Below are 27287 nucleotides of genomic sequence, written 5' to 3' on the forward strand. Positions count from 1 at the left end.
AACCATTGGCTGTGGACATGAACACAGTGGGGGTGGGGGAAGGCCAAGTTTGGATAAACTGTCTGTCAAAACATTGGACGTCATTAAGCTCAAGGAAACTGTGGGCATTACAAAACAAAAAAAAAAGTTCTTCTTATATCTATTGTCTTATAATCCAAATCTCGATTAGTAGAGTTGTCTCTCTCTCTCCACTCTCTATTTTTCAGGTACCATTTACCTCGTTCATGGCTCAAGCCTCCGAACCTAATAGTAGTGTTTGAAGAGTGGGGTGGTGGTGATCCTAATAGAATCTCACTGGTGAAAAGAACAAGAAAAGTTTCTTCAGCAAATAAAAGTTTTCAGGACAGAAGAAAGCTGTTTCATTGTTTGCCTCTCTGGCTTTTGCTTTGAAGATACAGAGACATATAGCTAGGCCAAAAAAAACATTTATGGATTTTTGCTGCTATTACAAGAATTATACAATGTGTACATTACTGATCATCAGTAGCCAAGTAAAATTCACACAATTACAATACTAATGAGGGTTTCGATTAAAATATTTTGGCTTCCTCCGTGCAATATTTAAAACCAAGTAAATATAAGGATTCATTCGTAAAGAAAGCATTCATTTACTTCTTTTTTTTCAGGGTGGCATTTAATATTTTTGAAATTTACAAAATACTCCCTCTGGATTTAAATGTACGATGTTTAAGGTTTTACACACATATTAAAAAACAATAAATACATTATTTTAATTGTTACTTTTTGGTTATATCAATAAATTTTCACCACTCATAATTTTACTTTTTAATTTATGTTTAAATTTTAAAAATAAATACATTAATTATATCTCAAAACATCATACACTTGTATACAAAATAAAAAGATAGAACATCATACATTCGTATCCGGAGGGAGTAGATGCTAACCAGACTAGTCTTACTAACCGACTTTCCATTTTCTTGCTACCTACCTATTAACAACTACGCCTGGGAATTATTATTCGAAATCCGGATTCGATCAGAGATCCGCTCCGGATCCGCTCCGAAAATAGAATATCCGGGGTGTCCGGATCCGAATCTGGATAGTAAAATCTTGGATCCGTGCAAACCGAATCCGGATCCGGGTATCTTAATTTTTAGGTCCGGATATCCGGATCCGTATTTTTAAAATACATTAAATTTGTTAATTTTATTAATATTTATATTTGATATATTAATATTTATACATGAATTAATTTTATAATATAATATTTTAGTTTTTAAAATATTATAAACATATATAAATATATTTATAAATATTTAATTTATGTATTATATTAAAAAATTAGTATTTTTTGTTAAAAAAATTATTTTTAATTATTTTGACGGATCCGGATCCGGATATCCGCGGATAATAGAATATCGAGACGGATATCCGAAACCCGGATATCCGGAAACCACGAATCCGGATCCGGATATTAAATCCACGGATCCGGATCCGGATACCCTAAATTTCTCGGATATCCGGATCCGTCCCAGGGCTATTGACAACATGCATATCAGTTTTCACATAATCACATCCCATCAAATTGACCAAAATACCCTCAAACACTTAAAAGTTTTCTCCGCAAGACGACACATTGGTCAAACACTGTCTTCGCCAAGAAACCTCGCCAGCAATTCGTCGTCCCACTCTCACTCTCACTCTCACTCTCACTCTCACTCTCACTCTCACTCTCACCTCGTCTGTACTCCACGCGCCGTTCGAACCGAGGCAGCAACCGAACAGACCGCTTGCGTCGACGCTCGCCATGGCGGAAGCGTTGCTGTCTGAAAACGAAGGACCACAGCTCTCCTCGTTGACGTTGATCGTGATGTAACCCGTAGATGACTGAACAACCACCGGAACCGCGTACGGATCGTCGGTAAACCTCACTCTGAAACTCTCCTCGCCGGAAAAGTTAGTTCCGTCGTAGACGTTCGTCGTCGGTGAAGAAGACTCAACGAGCTGCATGATTTCGTCAGGAGTATACTCGTCCTCGTTATCTTCTCCTCCAGAGATTATCATCGGCGTTTGCATTTCCTTCGCGGTCGTATTCTCTCTCTCTCTCTCTCTCTCTCTATGTAATTTATGTTCTGTGATCACTTATAAAGAAAACATGTTTATGATAATATTACTTATCAAAAAACTGATGTTTATGATAATATCCAGGAATACAGTGAATCAGGTTAGTAAAGTAGGTCCAGATGAGTATGAAATTATGTCTAAATCAAATCAATTATCAGAGCTGTAGTATAGAAGCTTTTCTTTTGTTGGAATATGTTACACGTTTGACGTTTTCGTTGATATAATTATTTGTTCACCAAGCAAATGAAAGACAAAGAAACACATGTCAATCTTCCTTTGGATGAAACAACCCATGACGAAACCATTTGACTTTCTTTTCTTTTTATGTCGGCTTGTGTACTGCTAAACGATGTAACTGTATCATAATTCAAGCTTTGATTTTTTTTACTGTTGCATGATATCCAGTGCTGGCCTGGTAAATATTAAGACCAGAAGCCCAAAATAAAATTATGGCCGATAATAGATATGTTTTAAAAAAAAGAGATGAATAGTAAAAGAAGTGTTTCCAACTTATGACCTTAGACAGCATATCAGTTAGTTAAACCACCACGCTATAAAGAGGTTTTGAATAATAAAGGCCGAATAATAACTCATATTATTTTGGGCCGGAATCTCAAGCTTCCAATGCTTGGTATCAGAGTTTGTACTGATGATATCTTTCGGTTTCAAAATAGATAATGTTTTAAAAAAATTTTGTTATTTGAAAATAGAAAATGTTTTGATACTTTTATGTTAATTATTTTTATTGAAATTTAATAACCAATTAAATTATTATTACGGAACCTGAGAACAATGTATGTTTCTCCTACTTTTAATTGTATCAATGAAGCTGGTGTCTCCCCGAGTATGGAGTCTACTCGTTCATTGCCAATCACGGATACTTTGATAGCTCAAGTACCTCCAACGGTCCAAAGAGAAGGTAGTAGAATAGCTGGACCGCTCAAACAAGTCTGCCTCATTGAGATCTTTGGAAGAAGGAGTCCCACCGAATTTTATCTTAGAGATGAACTCGATGGATCTTAATTATGACACCTTATGGAAAAAGAATATTTCGAGAAAGACCAGTTAAGCCACCAACAAAAGCTAGAGAGTTGCATTTCCAGTTCACATGTAGCGGCCGAAGAAGCCATGGACGCGGACGTGGAAATGGCTAAATTTAATTATTATTTTTCTACCACAATTCAATCGAAACTACGATTGTCTCTGGTTCTTTATGTGATATATTTCACTTTTGTGATAGCTTGTTGAACTGTATGGCTCCGGTCATTGCATGTAACGGTTTTTAAAATCTAATAATAGTAAGATTTAAAAAATAGATTTTATAATCTTTTCTATAATTGGTTCAATAATTTTTAAATTCTATTTTTTTAAATGCTTTTTAGATAAAAGTAAAATTTTTCATTTTTGTGCAACAAGCCAAAAAATCATATATTGTAAAACTGAGGAAGTATATTACTACTCATATATAAGAAGAACATAATATCTAAAAAAATGTGCAAAAATTAATGAGAAGTTACCGAATATAGGAAGGTGGTCGGTGAGTAATATTAAAACAATCTGGACTTTCCTATGGTAATTCCTGAGTGGGTTTAATGTCACTATAGAGAAAAAGAAAAATGAAAATAAAAAAGGAGAAAATTAGTGATGCGAAAGACGTTAACAGACCTTTGAAATAAAACAGGGACGTGCCACTGATCGTAAGTGCGAATTTTTCTCCTTCCCACTGATCAAAATTTGGCTCTGATCAAAGCAACAACTAGTGTTTCTGGTGATGCATCTACAATCCAAACGTCATCATGGTGATTGCAGTGATGAAAATAGCCATGGTTATGGCTCTTCTCCAACGACAAATACATAGTATTTTGTCATTTCTCTTTCTCGTAACCGTGGTGGTTGTGGAGGGCTTCGTCTTGATGATGATCATCATCAATCAGAATCTGGATTTTCAGGGTTTGAGATCGGTTCATCCATCGTCAACAAGAGGTCTAACGCAACAACATTCGGTACGTAACATGTTATATGAATACATTCACGGTGTCGGTACGGGACAGTCTTACGGCAAGTTCACTATGACATCTTCTATCTCCGTGGTGGAAAAAGTCCACTGCGATGAAATCTTGCTTATTCATCCTTATAGATGGTGCCTTGGCCGAAGAATTTGGGATCCACGAAAGTTACAAGCTTTTAAGAAGCAACTACATCACAAGATCAAGATGAGAAGATCAACTTTAGGAGAACACAAATGGAGAATCTTTTAAAATCTATATTTCGATACAATATATTTGGTATCGAAATATGGATAAATCTGCATTATCGTTGAAGCCATGGAAACCACCACTACAAGAAAACAGCGATATTCTGACGGACATTCCGACGGAAAATGAAATCCTCGGAATATACCGAGGAATTTCCGAGGAAATTCCGAGGAAACACAAAATTGGGTTTCCTCGGAATTTCCTCGGAATATACCGACGGAATTCCGAGGAAACTACAGTCCGTCGGAATATTCCGAGGAAATTCCGAGGAAAACTCTGTTCCTCGGAAAAAACCGATGAATTCCGAGGAAATATTATAGCCGTTGGAGAGCCGTTGGGGGATTTTACAAAATTCCGAGGAAATTCCGACGAACTAGTTTTGTCCGTCGGAATTCCGTCGGAATTTCCTCGGTATGTCGGCAGGATTTAAACTATAAATACAAGCACTCCTCTTCCTCTTCATTCACTTCATATCTTCATCCTCCCTCTTACTCTATTTACACACGAATTTGATTCATAAAAAATATGTCTTCTTCAAATTATTTTCGTTCTTGGATCGATCGACCTCATTTGGATCCGAACACGAGATTGCTTACGGAAGAATACCAACGAGGTATAACTGAATTCATGGGGTTAGTTCACCGACAACCGGAAGCAAAAACAGGTATGTTAAGATGTCCTTGCTCTAATTGTAAAAATAGAAAGGTTATTAAAGAGTGGGATGTTTGGACTCATCTATATTTGAGTGGGTTTACACGAAGTTACAAAATTTGGTATCATCATGGGGAAACTGATTATGAACATGGTAGTACTAGTGAACCTCAGCCAGCGGTTAGATTAGAAGAACCAATTAGAACGGATGTAGATTATGGTGTAGGTACTGAGCAGATGGTAAATGATCATTTTAGAGGGGAAGATTTACCCAATGCAGAAGCTAGGAGATTTTATGATATGTTGGATGCTGGAAAGCAACCATTGTACGAAGGTTGCAGAGATGGTCATTCAGCTTTATCATCTGCTACAAGATTGATGGGCATTAAAACAGATTATAATTTGGCTGAAGACTGTGTGGATGCGATTGCTGATTTTGTAAAAGGTATTCTACCCGAGGATAATGTAGCTCCTGGTTCATACTACGAGGTTCAGAAACTCGTAGCTGGTCTTGGTTTATCGTATCAGGTAATAGATGTATGCAGCGACAACTGCATGATTTATTGGAGGGTGGATGAACAGCGGGTTACATGCAAATTTTGTGGAAAGCCTCGTTATAAAGATACAATTGGAAGAGTTCCAGTGCCATATAAAAGGATGTGGTATTTACCTTTGACGGAAAGGTTGCAGAGGTTGTATCTGTCTGAACGCACAGCGCAACCAATGAGATGGCATGCGGAGCACTCAACAGATGGTGAGATCAGACATCCTTCAGATGCAAAAGCGTGGAAGCATTTCCAATCAAAGTATCCCGACTTTGCGTATGAGAGAAGAAATGTCTACCTTGGATTATGTACTGATGGTTTCAGTCCGTTTGGCAAGAGTGGAAGACAGTATTCTCTATGGCCCGTCATTCTTACACCATACAACCTCCCCCCAAACTTGTGCTTGCGACGAGAGTTTTTGTTTCTCTCGATTCTCGTTCCCGGACCAGAGCATCCTAAGAGATCACTTGATGTGTTTCTTCAGCCACTAATATATGAGTTGCAACAACTATGGGCTCAAGGTGCTGAAACATACGATGTTTCGTGTAAAGAAAACTTTCAAATGCGGGCAGTACTAATGTGGACAATAAGTGATTTTCCAGCATATGGTATGTTGTCTGGATGGACAACGCATGGAAGGCTATCATGTCCATATTGTCAAGATAACACTGATGCTTTCCAACTAAAGCACGGAAGGAAAACGTGTTGGTTTGACTGTCACAGGAGATTCCTACCACCTGATCATCCATATCGTAGGAGTAGGAATTTGTTTACGAAGAACAAGAGGGTGTTTGACAGTCCACCTCCGGAAATTTGTGGGAAAGATTTGAAGATACAACTAAGAGATTTTGGTGCAGAAAGGACGCCAGAAGTCGGTGGACATGAGCGTTTTCCGGTAGATGCTGTTGGAGAACTACATAACTGGCACAAAAAAAGTATTTTCTGGGATCTGCCATACTGGGAGGATCATCTGCTAAGGCATAATTTAGATGTCATGCATATTGAGAAGAACTTTTTTGACAATCTCATGAACACGATCCTTAATGTTCAAGGTAAAACAAAGGATAATTTGAAGTCAAGACTGGATTTAGTCGATATATGTGCTCGTTCAGAACTTCATGTTGATGAGAATGGTAGGGCTCCTTTTCCCATATACCGACTTGATGCAGCGGGAAAAGATGCGTTCTTTGATTGGATTTCAAACGATGTGGAATTTCCAGACGGTTACGCATCAAATTTGCGTAACTGTATCGACAGAAAGGAAGGAAAGTTTACTGGCTTGAAAAGCCACGATTGCCATGTAATGATGCAGCGCCTCCTTCCGTTCGCCTTCAAGGAAATATTACCACGAAATGTTCATGAAGCAATTGCAGGGATAAGTGGTTTCTTCCGCGATTTATGCACGAGATCAGTGACTCTTGAAGGTATTGAAAATTTGAAGACTAACATAGCCGTGATTCAGTGCAACCTTGAGAAGATATTTCCTCCCTCATTTTTTGATGTTATGGAGCATCTTGTTATTCACCTGGCAAGAGAATTGGAACTTGGTGGTCCTGTGCAGTATAGATGGATGTATCTGTATGAGCGGTATATGTTCCATTTGAAGAAGATGGTGAAAAATTTAAGTAGGGTGGAAGGTTCTATAGTCGCACAGATGATCAATGAAGAAACTTCAAACTTTGCCGAGTACTACTTTCCAGCAGAAGTTCAGACCAAAAACAGAAGACCTGCTCGGCATGATGATAGAGGCGAACGGGCAACATATCATGTTACGGTTCCAGACATTTTCACAGACGTTGGACGACTTAGCGGAAAACCAAAGGACCGTCGACTTACTGAGCAGGAGCGCAGTCATTTGCAAACATATTTGCTCACCAACTGCGAAGACGTTCTTCAATATGAGAGGTAAATAAATGAGCTTACAAATTTTTATTTTAACAAGTTGAAATTTAAATCTTAATTAATTACATTATTGTCATCATATACAGGATTTTCATGGCAGAAAAGCGGTTCGAGTATAGATACGCCACAGAGGACGAACTAGAAGAAATGAAGCAGAGAGAATTTACTGGATGGATGTTTACTTATGTGAGTGCTTTAAACAAATTAAAATATATTTTATCACATATTTATACTAATTCACATTTATTGATATAATATATATATATGTGCTATTAATAGGTGTCTGCTGGTTTGGCCAGAGGTGAAACATTTGACGATTGGATACGTGAGATGGTCGTTGGACCAAACTTTGTTGTGAAGTCATATCCGAGATTTTGTACTCGAGGATATGCATTCACAACTCAGAAGAGGAGACGTTCGAGTACGACTTATGATGCTGGCGTTTGTTCTGCATCAGGAGATGATGTATACTACGGACACATACATGAGATTTTGGAAATCAAGTATTTGGGCATGGTTGGATTGCGCTGTACTGTTTTCTATTGTGATTGGCACGACAACACCCCAGATCGAGGTGTGAGAACAGATGCATTTGGTGTTACATCAGTAAATTCGAGGCGAAAGCTGCAATATTATGATCCTTTCATTCTTGCTTCCCAGGCCGATCAGGTAATTAAATGTTAATTATTCAGAATGATTCATCATCATGTGTATTAATTTATAATTTTTCTAAATGTTACAGGTTTGTTATATCAAGTACCCCCGGGTAAGGAACAGAGATGATCCATGGGTTACTGTTACAAGACTCAACCCGAGAGGCCGAGTTCAGGGAAGTTCTGAGCTGGAAGACCCACTACAACCAAGCACATCCGGCAACTGTAGTGCAGCAGAAGATTTAGCTGGAGTTGGCCTTGTAGTCGATTTAACCGACTTTGGAGAGGAAGCCGTCGTTCACGTAGAGGATGAACCAGTAATTGGAGAGTTTCACCAAGATCCAGATTCAGATTCATCTGGTGATGATGACTCGGAAACAGACTACCATTGAACTTATTTTTTTTTTTTTTTTAAGAAATACCGAGGAAATTCCGAGGAACACTTGATATAACCTCTTTCCTTGGATAATAGTTATTTGGTTTATCTAGCAAGGCAAAGCTGAATACGAATTAAAAGCTACACAAAACACAACCAAATAAAACAAAGAAACCATGTAAAAGAAATACGAACTCATAATTAAGAAACCTAAAAAAAAACTCAGTTCAAAATTAACAGAAAATAAGACCATAAAACGTTAGAATAGAAAAGAAAATAAAATAGCCGGTGATAGCTCCTACTCCTCGTCTCCTGCTCCAGATGTTCCTGCATCGTTGGGTCTCTTGGACCTCTTTCTTACCATGTGTGTACCACTCGAACCCGAACCAGAGCTGGATGGAGAGTTGTCCCGATGAACTACATCATCCTTTTGGCAACGACACGGCCTGATACGTGAAATGGCAGCCCAGATCTTGTGTAGCATGTCGTTGTTTGTCTTTATGCTCTGATCTCTCCAATGTTGTTGCTGGCGCGAAGTGGCGTTCGGTGGAAGCTCTTGCAGCTTGTACTGGCTGGAGTCTGATGGGAGTAGCTGATGGGGTTGTGAATCATCTGGAATGGCTTGTGCAGCCTCATCTTGTCCTTCTTCATCAACCACGCCCTTGCCTTTGGTCTGATATTTTGGCGTGAAGAAGGATGGCTTGTCTACTAGTGCGGTAGCAGGGGGTAGAAACTCAACTGCAGCCTCTGAAAGTAGAGCAGTCAGGCCGATCTGAGGCAGGTGGCAGTAGAGTGTTTTCTTCGCTCGGTCCTGGAATACGTAGACGTAAGGACCATCCCGATCGATCCTCGAGTGGGGACCAGCTATGAACTCCTTACTTACTAGAGAAATGACATCCAGGTAGTTCCAAGCAATGTTGTTCGATCTGTCCAGTGCTACCTGGTGGTTCTCACAGTCTACACCCACATGTCTAAGGATCCGAGTAATCACTGCACCAAATCCACATGCATTGCTCTTGGATTTGGTTACTTTCCCCTTGTATCCTGCTAAGTTTGCGGCCAGCACCGCTCCCATGTTGAAGGCAGTAGCAGGTGGGAATGTAGAGTTTCCAAATGCCGGTAGCAAATGCCTCACACCTTGGTACAGGAGGCACAACTCCCATTGCGTGACTGATGCGGCTGTGGTTGTCCCGTATAGCAATGAGCCAATGAGGCGTGTCGCATATCTCAGTACTGGGCTCCGGATAAGTGACTCCTTTGCCTGAGAAGATCTATAAACCCCTGTGCCAATCGTTTCCCAGAAGTTCAACAGCTCTGAAGTCCAATAAAGACCATATGTCCTCTCCCCCGCACTCAATCCAAATAGTCCGCAGAGGTCTGTGAAAGATACCTCATAGTATACTTTCTGCACTACGAATGCCAGAAAACCTTCCTGATGGCTATCATCGGGACGGGTGACGTATGCGGATGCTATGAACTGGCGTACCAACTCCGGATAAGTGGGTTCCTTGAGGTTGCATAGTTGGCCTAGACCCATGTTCTGGAACAGTCCTTCAATGTCTGCTTTGATTCCCAATATTGTCATCGTCTCAGGACATGCTAGTTGTGTAGCCGGAACGGCTACCTTCTTCATGTTGTTGTAGTGGGTGGTATCAGACTTATCCCACTTCTTTGGCCTTTGCTTCTCCAGCTGTGACGAACCCGCTTCTTGTGTGTTTTTCTTTGCTGATGTTTTCGTGCGCTTCATTCTCTACAAAATAGAATCATTGCTCTCAACATGGTTATAATCAATTAAGAAGGCAAAGCTGAACATGAAAATGAAAAGCAAAATCGAGTTGTGATAAAAAAAAACGAAATTGAAAAAAATTCTCTATCCCTAAATCATCTCAAATCATGTTCCAAACTCGTTGATCACAGACAATTGTGTTCTATTCCATGTTTAAACATCTGTTTCATGCATATTTGATCAAGGAATCAACACGGAAATAAGAAATTCACAAAACCCAAAAAATTGCTCAAGAACACGATTTCAGAATGTGGAGATTCGCGGAGTATACCTGTCTTAGGGTGAAGACGAGTGTAGGAATCAGGTAGAGCTCGAAAAATCAAGTGGAATAGAGCCCAAAATTGTTCAAATCGGATGATTATAGAGAGAGAAAGGGGGGGGGGCGAATTATAGGGGAAATCGGAGGGGATGAGAGTTCTAAGGTTTAGATCCAAAAAAGGTCGGGTTTTGCCTTATAATTCTGTTTTCCGAACACGCATCGATCGATGCGTTTTGTTTCTATAACGCATCGATCGATCACATTCTTACGGCCCGGGCCATCTTGGTAATCGATCGATGCGTTTTTGTTCTATAACGCATCGATCGATGCGTTTTTAAAAAAACATACAAGATTTTCCGAGGAAATTCCGAGGAACAATTCAGATTGTCGATCGATCGATGGGATACTCTCATCGATCGATCACAATCTTACGGCCCGGTCCATCCTAGTAATCGATCGATGCGTTTGTGTTCTATAACGCATCGATCGATGCATTTTTAAAAAAACATACAAGATTTTCCGACGAAATTCCGAGGAACAATTCAGATTGTCGATAGATCGATGGGTTACTCTCATCGATCGATCACAATCTTACGGCCCCGTAAATCCTAGTAATCGATCGATGCGTTTTTGTTCTATAACGCATCGATCGATGCATTTTTAAAAAAACATACAAGATTTTCCGATGAAATTCCGAGGAACAATTCAGATTGTCGATAGATCGATGGGTTAATCTCATCGATCGATCACAATCTTACGGCCCGGTCCATCCTAGTAATCGATCGATGCGTTTTTGTTCTATAACGCATCGATCGATGCATTTTTAAAAAAACATACAAGATTTTCCGAGGAAATTCCGAGGAACAATTCAGATTGTCGATAGATCGATGGGATACTCTCATCGATCGATCACAATCTTACGGCCCGGGCCATCTTAGTAATCGATCGATTTGTTTTTGTTCAAAAACGCATCGATCGATGCGTTTTTTTAAAAAAAATTACGTTTTGAAACCCCAAACACTAGTTCGTCGGAATTTCCTCGGAATATTCCGAGGAAATTTCGAGGAAGAAGAGGGTTTCGTCGGAGTTCCCTCGGAATAATCCGAGGAAATTCCGAGGAAATAGGGTTTTTAAACCGAAAACAACGTTTTGCCGTTTGAATAACACCTATATAACCCTTATTAAGTGTCTTACGTTCATTATGAAGTCAAAAATTTGTTCCTTACCGTATAATTAACACTTTTCCGATTGTATGAACGAAATCTCGCAACATAAGAGAAACACTTATACCTTTTAACGAACGGTAAAGGGAATACTTTCAATTAGTTTTGAAATTTGTTATTTCATGGTTTATGCTCATGTATACAAAGAATCCTCAATGGTATGCATTACAATTGTATAAGAAATGAAATACGGCAAAAAAAATTGATGTTTTGAAACCCCAAACACTAGTTCCTCGGTATTTCCTCGGAATATTCCGAGGAAATTCCGACGGATATTTTACTATCTGTCGGAATTTCCTCGGAATATTTTCATTTTACCGGGCAAATATTTCGCGAAAATTGAAATTAGAATTCCGACGGAATTCCGACGGATAATGTCCGTCGGACCCTAGGTTTTATAACCACGAGCCCCTTCTTCTTCCCCATTTCTCTCTTCTTCCTCTGCGCGACTCCTCTCTTTCTCTCCGGCGATTTCCCCCTGAAATCCGACGATATCTCCGGCGATCTCCCTCTTCTCTTACACAAATCATGTAAGGACCCTATCCCACTCTCTTAGGTTCTATTTGTTAGGTTTTTGTGTAGTTTTGATAGATTTTTGTTAGGGTGATTGGTTAGGATTGTGATTTGGTTGTATAATAGGTTTAGAATTGTGATTTGGTTGAATAATTTGTTTTGTTGAATTGATTTAGAATTTTTTTATAATTTTTTTATTTTTTGTATTTATAAAATCATTTTTGTATATAAAATCGATTTTTGTATTTTACAAAACGATTTTTCTATATAAATTCGATTTTTTGGATTTTACAAAAAAAAATTTCTATATAAATTTTATTTTTTGGATTTTACAAAACATTTTAATTATTAAACAATTTTTATTTATTAAAACTATTTTTGTTTATTAGAACTATTTTTATATATTTATTAAAAAAATTTAATATATATAAATCTTTTTCTGTGATTAAATTATTTGGGATTTTTTTTTAATAAAAAAAATTAATTTATATATTTCTGTATTTATTAAATATATATTTTTTAATTTACAGGTCTCATGATGATCAGACCCGGCCTCGACAGCGTCGTGGTCGTGGTGGTACGGGGAGCCAGTCTCGGGATTCCAGCCATTTTCAGGATTCCCCTTCGCCCCACAGCTCCAACCATACATCTCCCTCTGCTGCACCCGCTCATGCTCCTCTCGCTCCCGCTGCTGCATCCGCTCCTGTTCCTCCGGGTCCTCCGGGAGTGATGAGGGTTGCGGAGTTGGTTCAACAGCCCGGTCGTGACCATCTTCCGTATCTCACTCCGTATCCACATGGACGGGGTCAAACATGGTAATTAAACATTTTTTTTCTTTAAATTTGGATTCATTATTAACCGTTTGTTCTTTTAATAAGGTTCAACCGATCCGGGAACGGGATCAGCGCATGGATCAACCGTATGATGTACTCGGCCCTCGACAGTGGACATCCGACTTTCACTCACTTCCCAACCGACAAGCAGGTTCTGTGGTTTCGTCAGTTTGCGGTAAGTATTCTAATTTTTTACTTATATTTTTAATCTTTAATATAAATTTTCTACTAATTGTGTTTTTTTTTCAGCAAGAGTTCAACTGGAATTCCGATGAGACGCTCTTTATCTATCACCACTTCGTCCATAAAGTAATGGACAACTATGGGAAGCAGATCCACGAGTGGAAGAAGAAGTGGGAAATCAATAAGGTTCGATTTAATTTATTAAACAATTTTTTAATTTATTAAACTATTTTTTAATTTATTAAACTTTTACTTTTTTTTTTAATTAAAAGGTCCCAAAGTCGATGAACGATACGGTCTGGAAGGAGTTGTGTGCGCATTGGGATAAGGAGGAGACGAAAGAAACTTCTTCCACCAACTCCACCAACCGCAGGAGCGACCGTAAAGGGAAGGGCATCTACAAGCATAACTTGGGTGCTCAATCTATTGCCACTCTCGGAGATCGCATGGTAAGTTCAACCGCTTTTTCTTCAATTATTTGAGTTTCAGAATTTAAATTTATTGTGCATTTCTTCTAATTTCTAATGTTTCTTTAATTTTATGTTTTTTTTCAAGGCGGAAGAAAATGATGGCGAGCCGGTCGATGATCTCGCCCTAATGAGGAGGGCGTATACCAACAAGAAGACCGGCCAGATTGATGACGGTCTTGTGAGGGACGTGGTCGACCTGGTCCAAACTCAGGTGGTAGACGAAGTGTCTCAGCTTCAAACCGAGGATGACGCTTCGACGGCTTCGACCAACTTGTCCCGGTTTCGAATCAACGAAATCGTTGAATCCGTAAGTTTTTTTTTTTAAGTTCAATTCATTTATTTCTTGGTTTAAATTTCTAAATTTGGCTTTTTTCTATTCAGTCGGTTCCAAAGAAGAAGGGACGTTTGTTCGGTTTGGGTCGTCGCACCCGGTCGGTTCCTCCTTCTTCTGCACCACCGCCCTTTGTTGATCCAGAAGTACTTACGGCTCAGTTGAAGGACAAAGATGATCGAATATCTTTGTTGGAGACCCAGATGGCGGCTCAACAGGCGGGCTATGAGGCACAGAGGAGGCTGAACCAGCAAATGATGGAGATGATGCAGAGGATGTACCCGAACGAGGTGTTCCCGGACGTGCCAGACCCGTAGTTTTTTTTTCCCCAATCTCGGAATGTTTTATTTTTATTTGTGAAACTTTGAATATTAATTAGTATGATTTCAATTTTACTTTTAATTTCATATTTTCGAATTTAAATTTCAGAAATTTTATTTTTTCAAAAAAATTAATATTTTTTACATTTCGAGGAAATTAATTATATTTTTCACTACATCGATCGATGCGTTTTTGAACAAAAACGCATCGATCGATCCGTTTTTTTTAAAAAACATAGCGAGGGACATTTCCCTCGGAATTTTCCGAGGGACAACTCCCTCGGAAAATTCCGAGGAACGGATCCCTCGGAATATACCGAGGGAACAGTTCCTCGGAATAAACCGAGGAAAAAGTCCGTCGGTATACTCCTATCGATCGATGTATATATGTCCAAACACGCATCGATCGATGAACTTCCGAGGAATTATCCCGACGAAGTTCTACCTCGGTATATTCCGAGGACTTTTCCGACAAACAAGGATCCTCGGAATTTCCTCGGAAATTTATTTCCTCGGAATTCCGTCGGAAAATTCCGAGGGATTTCAGAGGAAAAAAGAAATTCCGAGGAATTATTTCCGACGACGTATTTCGTCGGAATTGCGTCGGAATAACGATATTCCGACGAAATTCCGACGATTTTTTCCCTCAGAATCCTTGATGTTTTCTTGTAGTGCACCATGGAAAAAACGATCTTCCAAAATAGAAGATGAAGCATTTTTGTTGTATGGCGACGTTTTTACACTCGTTGAAAGTTGGTTATCCAGTTTTTAGTTTTTGCAGTTAAATCAATATATTGGATTCAAAACTGGAAAATATCTATAGTTCTAAACTGGGATAAGATCAACATAATACAACAAAAGGAAGTGGTGTTTATGATGCGATGCAAATTTAAAGCTCGCAGAAGAACTGATAGAGTTGATACTCTATCAAAAATGAAGACCGTGGAGGGAAAAGCATATTTACAAGTTAATTCATTTGATCTAGTGTTGTTTTCTCTTCATCTTGATTATGCTATTAGTTGTGTTTTATTATCTTATGTATTGTATATGTATTCGTTTCATGTTACATTCTAATTAATAAATTTAAGTTGATAAAAAAAAAAAAAAAAAAACAGGGACGTGCCATCTGTTTGGTCGTCAGTGTGTAGAGTGAGAGAGATTCGAACCTTTTTTCCCTCCTCTCTCTCTCTTAAACAAACATATGTGATCTCAATGGCCCATACGCAAATTTACAAATAAGAATATCAATGTCTTTTAGGAGCCTACGGCCCATTTAACGTTGCGAGCAATCTTGATTCCCAAAAAAACGAACGTAGTATGCCTTGTGCCTTTAACGTGATATGTACATTGAAATTAAGATCAAACAGAATCTCGTTTTTTTGTTAAGATACAAATATGACTACTGAACCGTGAATGATCTCTTCCAACCTGTTGCTTAACCGGTGTATCCAGAAGGTAAAGAGTTGCTTGTAGTACAAGACACTCTCTTTCCTTTCCCTTTCTTAACTTAGGGTAATCAGAAACCCCAAATGTTCTGTAACCGGAAAAGATCATTCAACACGTTATTCAACGCGAACCAGATCGTACCATGAGCGATGCTGACCCGTGTTGGATAAGCTTGAATATTACTTGAGATACAAGTTTCTTTTTCTTTATAAGTTATGATTATCTTTAAGGATTAGGAAATATGATAATGATAGTTGCAATAGGAATATGTTAGGTCCTATATATATGGATGCATAGTATGATGCATTGTGTGTGATTTTGGATATTGGTGAATTGTGATCTTAAGAGTTTGTGATTGAATAATAAGAGAAGGACTTCTTATTATCGATATTGTGTTTCTACATTTGGTATCAGAGCTTCATAAAGTTTTGGAACCTACGCATTACAAACAATGGGAGACGTCAAGGATGAGATCGTGTTACACAAGGCAGCGGGACCAAACTCCATTAAGTTTCCGATGTTAACTCCGTCGAACTACACTGTCTGGGCCTTAAGAATGAAGATAGCACTCAAAGTCAGCGAGGTTTGGGAAACAATTGATCCCGGAACCAAAGACGAGAAGAGGAATAACATGGCTATTGCGTTCATATTCCAATCCATACCAGAAACGTTAGTCTTACAAATTGGTGACATAGATACAGCAAAAGACAGCATGAGATGCAATAAAGGCAAGACATGTTGGAGCTGAACGAGTCAAAGAGGCTAGGTTACAAACCTTGATGGTAGAGTTCGACAGGATCAAGATGAAAGATGGAGATACAGTCGACATGTTCCCCGGCAAGCTATCAGAAATAGTGGCCAAAGCCGCTTCTTTAGGAGAAGTAATCGAAGAACCTAAGCTTGTAAAGAAAATTCTCAAGAGCTTACCAAGAAAGAAGTTTATCCGCATGGTTGCTTCGCTTGAACAAGTTCTCGATCTTAATTCTACGAGCTATGAGGACATCGTTGGTAGACTAAAGGCATACGAAGAGAGGATAGCCGAAGAGGAAAACGATGACGATGATGACTCGGGAAAATTAATGTACGCTAATACAAACTCGAGCCATGAAAGTTATGGAAACAATGGTGGAGGACGCGGTGGTAGATCGAACTGGAGAGGAAGAGGATGCGGTCGTTTTGGAAACTTCCAACAACAGCGGGAGGCGTATAAACAAGGACGAGCTGGAGGTGATGCCTCACATATCACGTGTTTAAACTGTGATAAACTTGGTCACTATGCCACTGATTGTCCAGATAAGATGTTAAAGCTGCATGAAACTGTTGAAAGGATGAGAAGAAGGACGAAGACACCCATGAAGCTGATACTTTGATGATGAACGAGGTGGTTTATTTGAATGAAAACAATGTGAACCCTAAAGCATTCGATACATAGACAGATGCAAGGGACGTGTGGTATCTAGGTAATGGGGCTAGCAACCATATGAGTGGGAACCGTATGTTCTTCCACGAGCTTGACATCACCATTATGGGAAGAGTACGGTTTGGAGATGATTCAAGATTTGATATAATGGGAAAGGGTTCGATTACGTTTGTTATTTATGGTGAAAAGAAGGTCTTGAGGGACGTTTATTATATCCCAGCACTACGAAGCAACATCATCTCGTTAGGACAAGCTACAGAGGTCGGCTGCAAAGTAAACTTGAAAGGTGACACGCTCAAGTTACTTGACAGACACGGACAACTAATGGTTAAGTCAACAAGGGCAAAGAACCGTTTGTACAAGGTCACACTACAAGTAGAACTTATCGAGTGTATGCAACTACGGCTGGAGAAGAAACTACAATATGGCACACACGCTTAGGCCATGTCAACAAGGATACAGTAAATATGATGATAAAGAAGGAGCTCGTTACTGGCCTACCTGCACTAGCTGATAACAAAGAGACATGCGTTTCTTGTCTAAAGGGGAAACAAACCAGAAAACCCTTCCCGCAAGAAACCTCTTACCGAGCCTCAAAGCCTCTGGAGCTAGTCCACACTGATCTCTGCAGGCCTATCACGCCACCAACGCCATCACATAAGAGATATGTCTTTGCGCTTATCGACGATCACTCGCGTTACATGTGGACAGTACTTCTTAAAGACAAGAGTGAAGCATTCGAGAAATTCAAAATTTTCAAGAGATGTGTGGAACAAGAAACAAAAAACGAGCTAAAAACCTTGAGAACAGATAGAGAAGGCGAGTTCGTATCACGAGAGTTCCAGTCCTACTGCGACAAATACGGCATTAGTCATCACCTGACAGCACCCTATTCTCCTCAACAAAACGGAGTAGTGGAGAGACGAAATCGAACACTTCTAGAGATGAGAAGAAGTATCTTGAAACATATGAATGTGCCAAATTATCTTTGAGGTGAAGCGGTCAGACATGCTACTTACTTGATTAATAGAGTTGGAACAAGGACCCTGGAAGAAAAAACTCCGTTTGAGGCATTGAGGAATCGAAAACCTAATCTTTCCCACTTGAAGGTTTTTTGGGTGTGTGTGCTATGCTAGAACAGAGACTGCTGGTAGTAAGAAAATTGATGATAGATCGAGAGTTCTTGTCCACTTAGGAACAGAACCTGGATCTAAATCATACCGGCTCCTTGATCCTCATACAAAGCAGATTGTTGTGAGCCGTGACTTCGTGTTTGACGAAGGCAAGGAATGGCTTGGACAGAGAAAACACACGACTTCGAAGCCGGTGAGATTATCATCAGACAGAACAGTCCAGGTGATGGTCCCTTAGGTATTGAAAACGCGGATAGTATCGTTGAAAACAATGATACCGTCGAAGATGATGATGATGATGATGATGATGATGGTAGTGACAACAATGGTGACAACTTCGCAGAGCAACCTCGACGCTCAGCGAGAGTATCCACTAGACCTCGATACTTGGACGGCTACATTCTGTTTGCTGAAGTAGAAGGTGAACGCCTGTTAATGATTATTAACGAAGAATCTTGGGACTTCAAGGAAGCTAAGGAATTAAAGGTATGGGTGGATGCGTGTAAGGATGAGATATTTTTGATTGAGAAGAACAATACTTGGGATCTCGTTGTGTTGCCAGCAGGAGTGAAACCAATCGGTCTGAAGTGGGTGTTTAAGATCAAACGTAATGCAGACGGAACCATCAGCAAATACAAGGCCCGTTTGGTAGCTAAAGGGTATGTTCAGCGCCATGGCGTTGACTATGATGAAGTCTTCCCTCATGCGGCTCGCATTGAAACAATTCGTTTGATCATAGCTCTAGCTGGATCATATGGGTGGGAAGTACACCACCTTGATGTTAAAACTGCGTTTCTACACGGAGAGCTAAAGGAAGATGTGTTTGTAATGCAACCAGAAGGCTTTGTTGTCGCTGGAGAAGAAAACAAGGTCTATAAGCTAAAGAAGGTCTTGTATGGGTTACGGCAAGCACCTAGAGCGTGGAATATAAAACTGAATCAGATCCTCCGAGACTTGAGTTTCAGACGTTTCTCTAAGGAGCCATCACTCTATCGACGAGAACATGGCCATGAGATGCTTATCGTTGTGGTTTATGTAGACGATCTTCTAGTCACTGGATCTTCAATAAAGGCTATATTAGAGTTCAAGCGTGAGATGCAAACAAACTTTGAGATGAGCGACCTCGGGCTGTTAACTTATTATCTAGGAATTGAGTTACAGCAAGGAAAGGATGGGATCGTGGTCAAGCAAGATCGATACGCTTTAAGGAAACTTGAAGAAGCTAAGATGAGTTCGTGGAACTTGGTCCATGTTCCGATGGAACTGAATGCAAGCCACTCTAAGTCGATCAAGGAGGATAAGATAGACGAAAATGAGTATCGCCGTGCCATCGGGTGTCTCCGATATTTGCTCCACACGCAACCTGATTTGTCTTTCAGTGTGGGTGTGCTCAGTCGATACATGCAGGATCCAAGGACGTCACACGGTGCAGCGTTGAAGCAGGTTCTAAGATATCTTCGTGGTACTTGCACTTTGGGTTTGTTTTATCCCCGTGATCAAGGTACTGAGCTCGTGGGATTTAGCGATGCTTCGCATAATATTGATGCTGATGACGGTAAGAGTACGACGGGACACATGTTTTACTTTGGCAAGAGTCCTATAATGTGGTGTTCGACAAAGCAAGAAATAGTGGCTTTGTCATCGTGTGAAGCTGAATTTATGGCTGCAACGGAGGCAGCAAAACAGGCGATTTGGTTGCAAGAACTTCTGAGTGAAGCCATTGGAAAAGAAAGTAAGAGAGTGGTGATTAAGGTGGACAACAAATCTGCCATTGCGTTAAGTAAAAACCCTGTGTTCCATGGACGTAGCAAGCACATTCACAGAAGATTTCACTTCATACGAGAATGTGTCGAGAAGGAGCAAGTTGAGATCGAGCATATTCATGGAAGCGAACAGAAAGCAAACATTCTTACCAAATCACTTGGTAGAATCAAGTTCAAGGAAATGAGGGACCTTATCGGTGTTCAAGATGTGTGTGAAAGCAAGTTCAAGCTTAAGGGGGAGAATGTTGGATAAGCTTGAATATTACCTGAGATACAAGTTTCCTTTTCTTTATAAGTTATGATTATCTTTAAGGATTAGGAAATATGATAATGATAGTTGAAATAGGAATATGTTAGGTCCTATATATATGGATGCATAGTATGATGCATTGTGTGTGATTTTGGATATTGGTGAATTGTGATCTTAAGAGTTTGTGACTGAATAATAAGAGAAGGACTTCTTATTATCGATATTGTGTTTCTACAACCCGTGCTCGCTCAAGCTTCCCGTAGACAATCTCCTCATCTTCTACCAGAACCTCTTGCCTCGACCTGAAGCCAATGGACCCGAGTTAGACTGTCTCTCTAACCTCCCCGAACCAGTGAACATCTCCGACACAGAAAGTCCTCTCTCAGTGTCAGGCTCAGAGTCGTAACTCGGTAGCAACGGATACCGAGCCATCCTCCCGGAGCCTTCTCCACCAAAAGAGCTCTCAGCTCGATTCTCATCTTGAGTAAGCGAAGCTACAAAGTTGAGCTCCTTAGCTTCGTTGCACACAAGTTTCAAAGCTTGCACCACCTCTCCCATGAAAGGACGGTGAGATACTTCCGGTTGAATGCACATCGAAGCTATCGCAGCGACTTTAGCTATGCTGTCGAACGGAATCTCGGGCTGTCCCAAAGACTGGTCTATGATAGCTTCAAGCCCTTCTCTGCTCGTGAGAAGAGACCTAGTCCATGAAACTAAGTTCTCTTGACCTGGCGGCTGCATCATATCCACAGGTTTCCTCCCCGTGAGTAGCTCGAGAAGCACAACTCCGTAGCTGTACACGTCACTCTTCACCAAAAGATGACCTGTCATTGCGTATTCTGGCACCACATAGCCGAATGTTCCCATTACACGTGTAGAGATATGTCTGTTATCTTCATCATCAAGGGTGTTTGTAGCCCGTCTATTTTTAGATAATATTATAAAATATTGAATTTTTTTTTTTTTAGATTTTTAATGGTAAAACCTTTCAACTATATTTACTGGTAGTAATAGTAATTATAACCTGTTATGGTTTAATTTATTACTTAATAATTTGGGGTTTTTTTTTTGTTAAATACTTAGAGAGTTTTTATTAAAAACAAACTTTGTCTGAGGTTTTAACATTAAAAACCCATCTTTTATAGTTTTTGGTTTGTTTGCAAAAAGTCGCACAAAGAAAAAAAAAACAGTTTCTTCTTATGTCTATTGTATTATAATCCAAATCTTGATTAGTAGCATTCCTCTCTCCATCTTTCCATCTGCAGGTACCATGTACCTCGTTCATGGGCCAATGGCTGAAGCCTCGGAACCTAATAGTAGTGTTTGAAGAGTGGGGTGGTGAATGGTGATCCTAATGGAATCTCTCTGGTGAAAAGAACATGAAAAGTTTCTACAGCAAATAAAAGTTCTCAGGACAGAAGAAAGGTGTTTCATTTGTTTGACTCTCTGGCTTTGCTTTGAAGTTAGAGACATAGATGGGCCAAAAAACACATTTACGGAGTTTTGCTCCTATTACAAGAATGAAGAATGAATGATACAATATGTATATTATTGATCATCAATAGCCAAATAAATTCACACAATAATAATACTAATGTTGTAAAACTAAAGAATAAAATCTATGTTTTTGTATTATTCATAAACATAAAGAACCATTTATATATAGAGAATTACACCGTCATAGAATAATGAAAAGATTAAAGAAAGGAAATACAAATATGGAAATAGTACAAATCATAATCTAATGAGGAAAATGCAAGATGCCGATTCTCTTTCTTTCTCTCTCTCTCTCCTCACGGTCGTCTCTCTCTCTCTCTAGCATTGGGCCGGTTATGAACCGGGCCGGTTATGGACATCCACAATATGATTTATAACACTTCCCCTTGGATGCCATAACCATAAAGGGATTTTAATACGCTTTAGATGTTGCCACATTAAAACCTTACCAAGAAAACCCAGTGGGACAAAACCATGGTGAAGGAAAAAGAGTACAACACGTATTACTCCCCCTGTTCTGAACAACTCGCGTCTGGCCTCATGAACAGCCAAGATCTCCGAATGGTTTGAAGATGTGGCCGCGATCGTCTGCTTCATGGAACGCCATGATATGGCTGTTCCACCATGTGTGAAAACATAGCCTGTCCACTACAAGAAAACAGGGGGATTCTGATGGCGGAAATCGTCGAAAATTCGTCGAAATAGACCGATTCCGACGAATTTCCGACGAATCCGTCCGTCGGTATCGTTTCGTCGGAAAACAAAATTCGTCGGAATTTCGTCAGAACTTCCGACGACTTTCTGACGAATACCGAGAAACGTCATTCTGACGAACTTCCGACGATATTACGATGCGGATACACGAGACCAGAGTTCATCGGAAAAACTACGTACCGACGGAGAACGTTTCTCGGACAATTCCGACGTAGAGTGTTCCTCGGTGTATTCCGACGAACTTTAGGCGTCAGAATTTACCGACGGACAACGGTCGTCGGAATATACCGACGAACCTCGTTCGTCGGTATATTCCGACGGAAATGGGGTTCGTCGGTAAATTCCGACGGATATATGTCCGTCGGTATATTCCGACGACCACTGTCCGTCGGTATATACCCATTTTTTTAAAAAAATTAATTTTGCATTTTTATATATTTTTCGATATTAATAAATTTAAAAAATTAGAAATTTAAAACTAATAATATTCTAAAATTTAAATTCATAAAAACCGAAATAGGAAAAAAACATTCATAAAGTTTAAAATTCATACAAACCGAAATAGAAAAAAAACATTCCAAAAGTTTTAAAAAGCCGAAATAAACTAAGATGAACTCGAAGACATCAAACGATCTAGCTTCTGCATAATCTCGGTGTTGAACTTCTTCTGGGATGCCAACTCAGCAAGGATAGTGGCATTCTCCGAACGGATAGTGGCATTCTCCGAAAGGATAGTGGTGTTCTGCTCCTCCAATGCCCCAATCCGTTCATCTTTGTCATGTAGCTCCTCGAGAATCATGGGATCGGCATACAGAGCTTGCGAAGAAGATGCCGGATACGAAGAAGCACGACGGGCCAACCCAACTAAACGGCCTCCTTTCCTTTTAGGAACCGCCTACAAAAATATTTAAAGTAAGTAAATAGGGACAAGTAAGTAATCGACATTATAAAAAAAATGTATTAATAAAAAAATTACCTTTTCAACCATCTCATTTATTTGCAATAGAGACAGGTTGGTTGAAGCTCCCGTGGATTCGCCGTCATCAGAGAGAGGCTGAGATTGGGCAACTATTTCAGCTTCCACCAAATCAACTACACCTTTGATCACGGGGTCCTGAATTTGACCCGTCGTCTTGTTAGTGTGAGCCACCTTAATGAGTTGGAGACGATCAACGGGATTACCGTCATTTGCTTCGATCTAAAAAAACCGCCATTATTAGCCAATAAATATATAAAATATTTATTTAAAAAATATAAAGATAAATAATAATAAAAAACTTACAAGTTCATCCTCCTTAGTAGACATTGAGCAAGCGCCGAGGTTGTGCACATACATACCTTTCCCGCCACGATCGCTCTTCCGGTTCCTGGAGTTCCTAGAAGACGTCTCTGCAGTTTCTTCCTTCTCCCAATGACCTATCAACTGCTCCCACACTGTCCCGTTGATGAACCGTGGCTTCTTGTTCTTCTGCCAAACTGTCTTCCACGTGTTTATCTGCTTTGTGTAAGAGTCCATGGCCTTCTCGTTGAATTTCTTACGGACTGTTTCCGTAAGATCGGAGTGCCAGTTGAACTCTTGCTACAAAACAAACACAATTTAATAAGTAAATATATTTAAAAAAATGTAAAAACTTTAAAAAAATGAAGAGTTACTATACCGCAAACTGACGAAACCACAACTCTCGTTCGTCGTTAGGGATCACACTCCACTTTGGATATCCAAAACGGAGCATGGAGTACATCATCTGGTTGATGCTCCGGCTAATGCCATTTTTCGACTTGGTGAACCTGTTAAAAAAAATACAAGTTAGCAAGTTAATTAAAGGAAAAAATATAACAGTACAAATAAAAAAATACTAACCAAGTACTATGGCCTAGTCGTGGGTTGGGTTGAAGAAACGGGAGATGCTCTCGACCTGGTTGTTGAACCAATAGATGAACCGGCATGACCCCCGGATCCTGTTGAGCAGCAGCGTGAGGGGCAGCGTGAGGGGCAGAGGGAGCTGGAGCGGGAATATATGCGGGAACCGAGTCATGAGACGATCCCGATGCACGGGAACTGCTCACCGAACTACGTCGAAGACGGGCTGCGGGGCGGGCTTCATCCTCGGCCCTAAAAAAAAAATTAATACATCAAACATATTCTCAAATCATTTCTATTTTTAATGTTTTCATTTATATATTTACAAAAGGTTTTATAAACGTTTAAAAAAAAACTATTAAACCTTTTATATATATATATATATATATATATATGTATACAAAATTATTAAAAATTTATAAATATAAAAAAATGTTGTTAAAAATTTATAAATGAAGAAAAATGTTGTTAAATATTAATATTTTTTTTTAAAAAAACGTTTTATTATACATAGTTTATTACTGGAAACTTATAAAAAATTATAAAAAAATTTAAAATTTTTATTATACATGATTTACATATATATATATGTATACAAAATTATAAAAAATTTATAAATATAGAAAAATGTTGTTAAAAATTTATAAATGAAGAAAAATATTGTTAAATATTTATATTTTTTTAAAAAATGTTTTATTATACATAGTTTATTAGTGGAAACTTATAAAAAATTTTAAAAAATTTTAAAATTTTTATTATACATGATTTACATATATATATATGTATACAAAATTATAAAAAATTTATAAATATAGAAAAATGTTGTTAAATATTTTTAAAAAATTTTAAAAACGTTTTATTATATATATTTCATTACTGGAAACTTGAAAAACGTTTTTAAAAATAAAATAAAAACGTTTAAAAAAATCAAAAAACGTTTTTAAAAATAAAAAAATGTTCCAAAAAAAAATAAAACAACAATCCAAACAACAATCCTAACTTATATATCCTAAACTATCAATCAAACAACCTAAAATCCGAGATCTAACATCCAAAACCCTAAACAATTGAGATTAAAGAAGGTTTGGGATGATTCTTACATGAATTAGGGTTTGGGGGAGGAATCGCCGGTGTAGAGGGATGAATCGCCGGTTTTGGGGGAGGAATCGCCGGTGAATCGCCGGTGGAGAGAGGAATTTAAAGAGAGAGATGCGGAGATAACGAAGAAAGAAGGAGGAGGGTTATTATATCAGACGATTCCGACGGACACGGGTTCGTCGGTATTCCGTCGGTATAATTAAAATATACCAAATGCCAATTCGCGAAAATTTTCAAGCGGTTTGGTTCTCCCGGGCAAATTTAAATTCCGACGGAATGTGTCCGTCAGTATATTCCGACGGACACATTCCGTCGGTATATTCCGACGGAATTCCGACGACTTAGTGTTTAGGGTGTTGATTTCAAGTTTCTAAATGCAAAATCTAAATCTTTGATAATATATATAGTATTTGCATAAAGATTTAACAATAAAAATGTTTTATAACACGATTTTACACAATAACATTTTTTGTAGTGTAAGCTTATATAAATATGATTGTATAAGTATATAATGTTAAGATGAGATGTTATGAAAACAATGATATGCATACATAAATATTTTAATGAGTTGTTATATTAGAACGGTTGCGATCTAATACTATACTAAACACTTATTATGTGTTATTTTCATAGTTTTGGCATCTAAATTTATAGATTTTTATGATTGAAACTTTATAGAAACATATGTCGTCGGTATTTCGTCGGAAAATACCGACGACCTTTCCAATGTTCAATGAAACCCATTGTCGTCGCTATGTCGTCAGTATATTGCGAGAGATTTCCGACGGACCATTAAAAATTAAAAAAAAAAAACTAATCAGAATCTTCTGAATCTTCATCAAACTCCCCAACCTCGGCTTCCGGCTCTGAATGTACGACAGCATCATGTCCAAACACAGTCAAATTCTCAACGAGTTGAACATTTTCCAAATCTTCAACTGCCTGGGCGTTGCTGGTAGACTCTGGTTGCAATGGTTCATCATCATCAGAAGTTCCATCCACTCGTCCTCTTGGGTTGATTTGCGTTACAGTAACCCATGGATCGTCTCTGTACGTCATCCGAGGGTAACTGATGTAGCACACCTATACATATCAATTATACAAGTATTAGTAAAATATATAACATTAATTAATTATATTGGTAAAAAAATATGAATAGATTGACATACCTGATCAGCTTGCGAACCAAGAATGAAGAGATCATAATATTGAAGTTTCCGCCGCGAATGAACTGATGTAACACCAAACGCATCAATCTTCACTCCTCTATCTGGGGTGGTGTCATACCAATCACAATAGAATACTACACAACGCAATCCAACCATTCCAGGAAATTGGATTTCCAATATTTCTTTTATGTTGCCGTAGTAGACATCGTCACCAAAAGAAGATGAAACACCAGCATCATATGTTGTCTTAGAATGACCTTTCCTTGTGAATGCATATCCTCGCGTACAAAATTTAGGATATGATTTGACCACATAGTTTGGTCCCTGCACAAATTCGCGTATCCAATCATCGAACACAAGACCTCTGGCCAAACCATCATTCACCTATAAATTAAAAACATATATGATTGAAAAGTTAATTAGTTTATATATATTAAATTTAAACTAAACATATATGATTGAACATTACGTGGCAATAATGCTGAAAAAGCAAATGGAAGGAGGCGCTGCATAATTACATGACAATCATGACTCTTCAAGCCAGTAAA

The 27287-nt window shown here is 38.9% G+C and overlaps 2 protein-coding genes across 2 annotated transcripts; both read right to left on the reverse strand.

Moving 5' to 3' along the window:
• Nucleotides 1-1374: 1374 nt before the first annotated feature.
• Nucleotides 1375-4502, reverse strand: LOC111209537. Its single transcript, XM_048768919.1, has one exon. The coding sequence runs from the start codon at nt 2038-2040 to the stop codon at nt 1573-1575; it is 468 nt and encodes a 155-aa protein (XP_048624876.1). The 5' UTR covers nt 2041-4502; the 3' UTR covers nt 1375-1572.
• Nucleotides 4503-20679: 16177 nt separating this feature from the next.
• LOC125592691 (receptor-like serine/threonine-protein kinase ALE2) lies at nt 20680-21267 on the reverse strand. The gene has a single exon (XM_048768052.1). The coding sequence runs from the start codon at nt 21265-21267 to the stop codon at nt 20680-20682; it is 588 nt and encodes a 195-aa protein (XP_048624009.1).
• Between the last annotated feature and the right edge of the window lie 6020 nt (nt 21268-27287).

Source organism: Brassica napus, chromosome C9 (assembly GCF_020379485.1).
Source record: "Brassica napus cultivar Da-Ae chromosome C9, Da-Ae, whole genome shotgun sequence".
Lineage (NCBI taxonomy): Eukaryota > Viridiplantae > Streptophyta > Magnoliopsida > Brassicales > Brassicaceae > Brassica > Brassica napus.

What these genes read in the sequence shown, in the direction of transcription:
- LOC111209537 (XM_048768919.1), bottom strand. Translation starts at nt 2,040, where the DNA reads ATGCAAACGCCGATGATAATCTCTGGAGGAGAAGATAACGAGGACGAG.
- LOC125592691 (XM_048768052.1), bottom strand. Translation starts at nt 21,267, where the DNA reads ATGGGAACATTCGGCTATGTGGTGCCAGAATACGCAATGACAGGTCAT.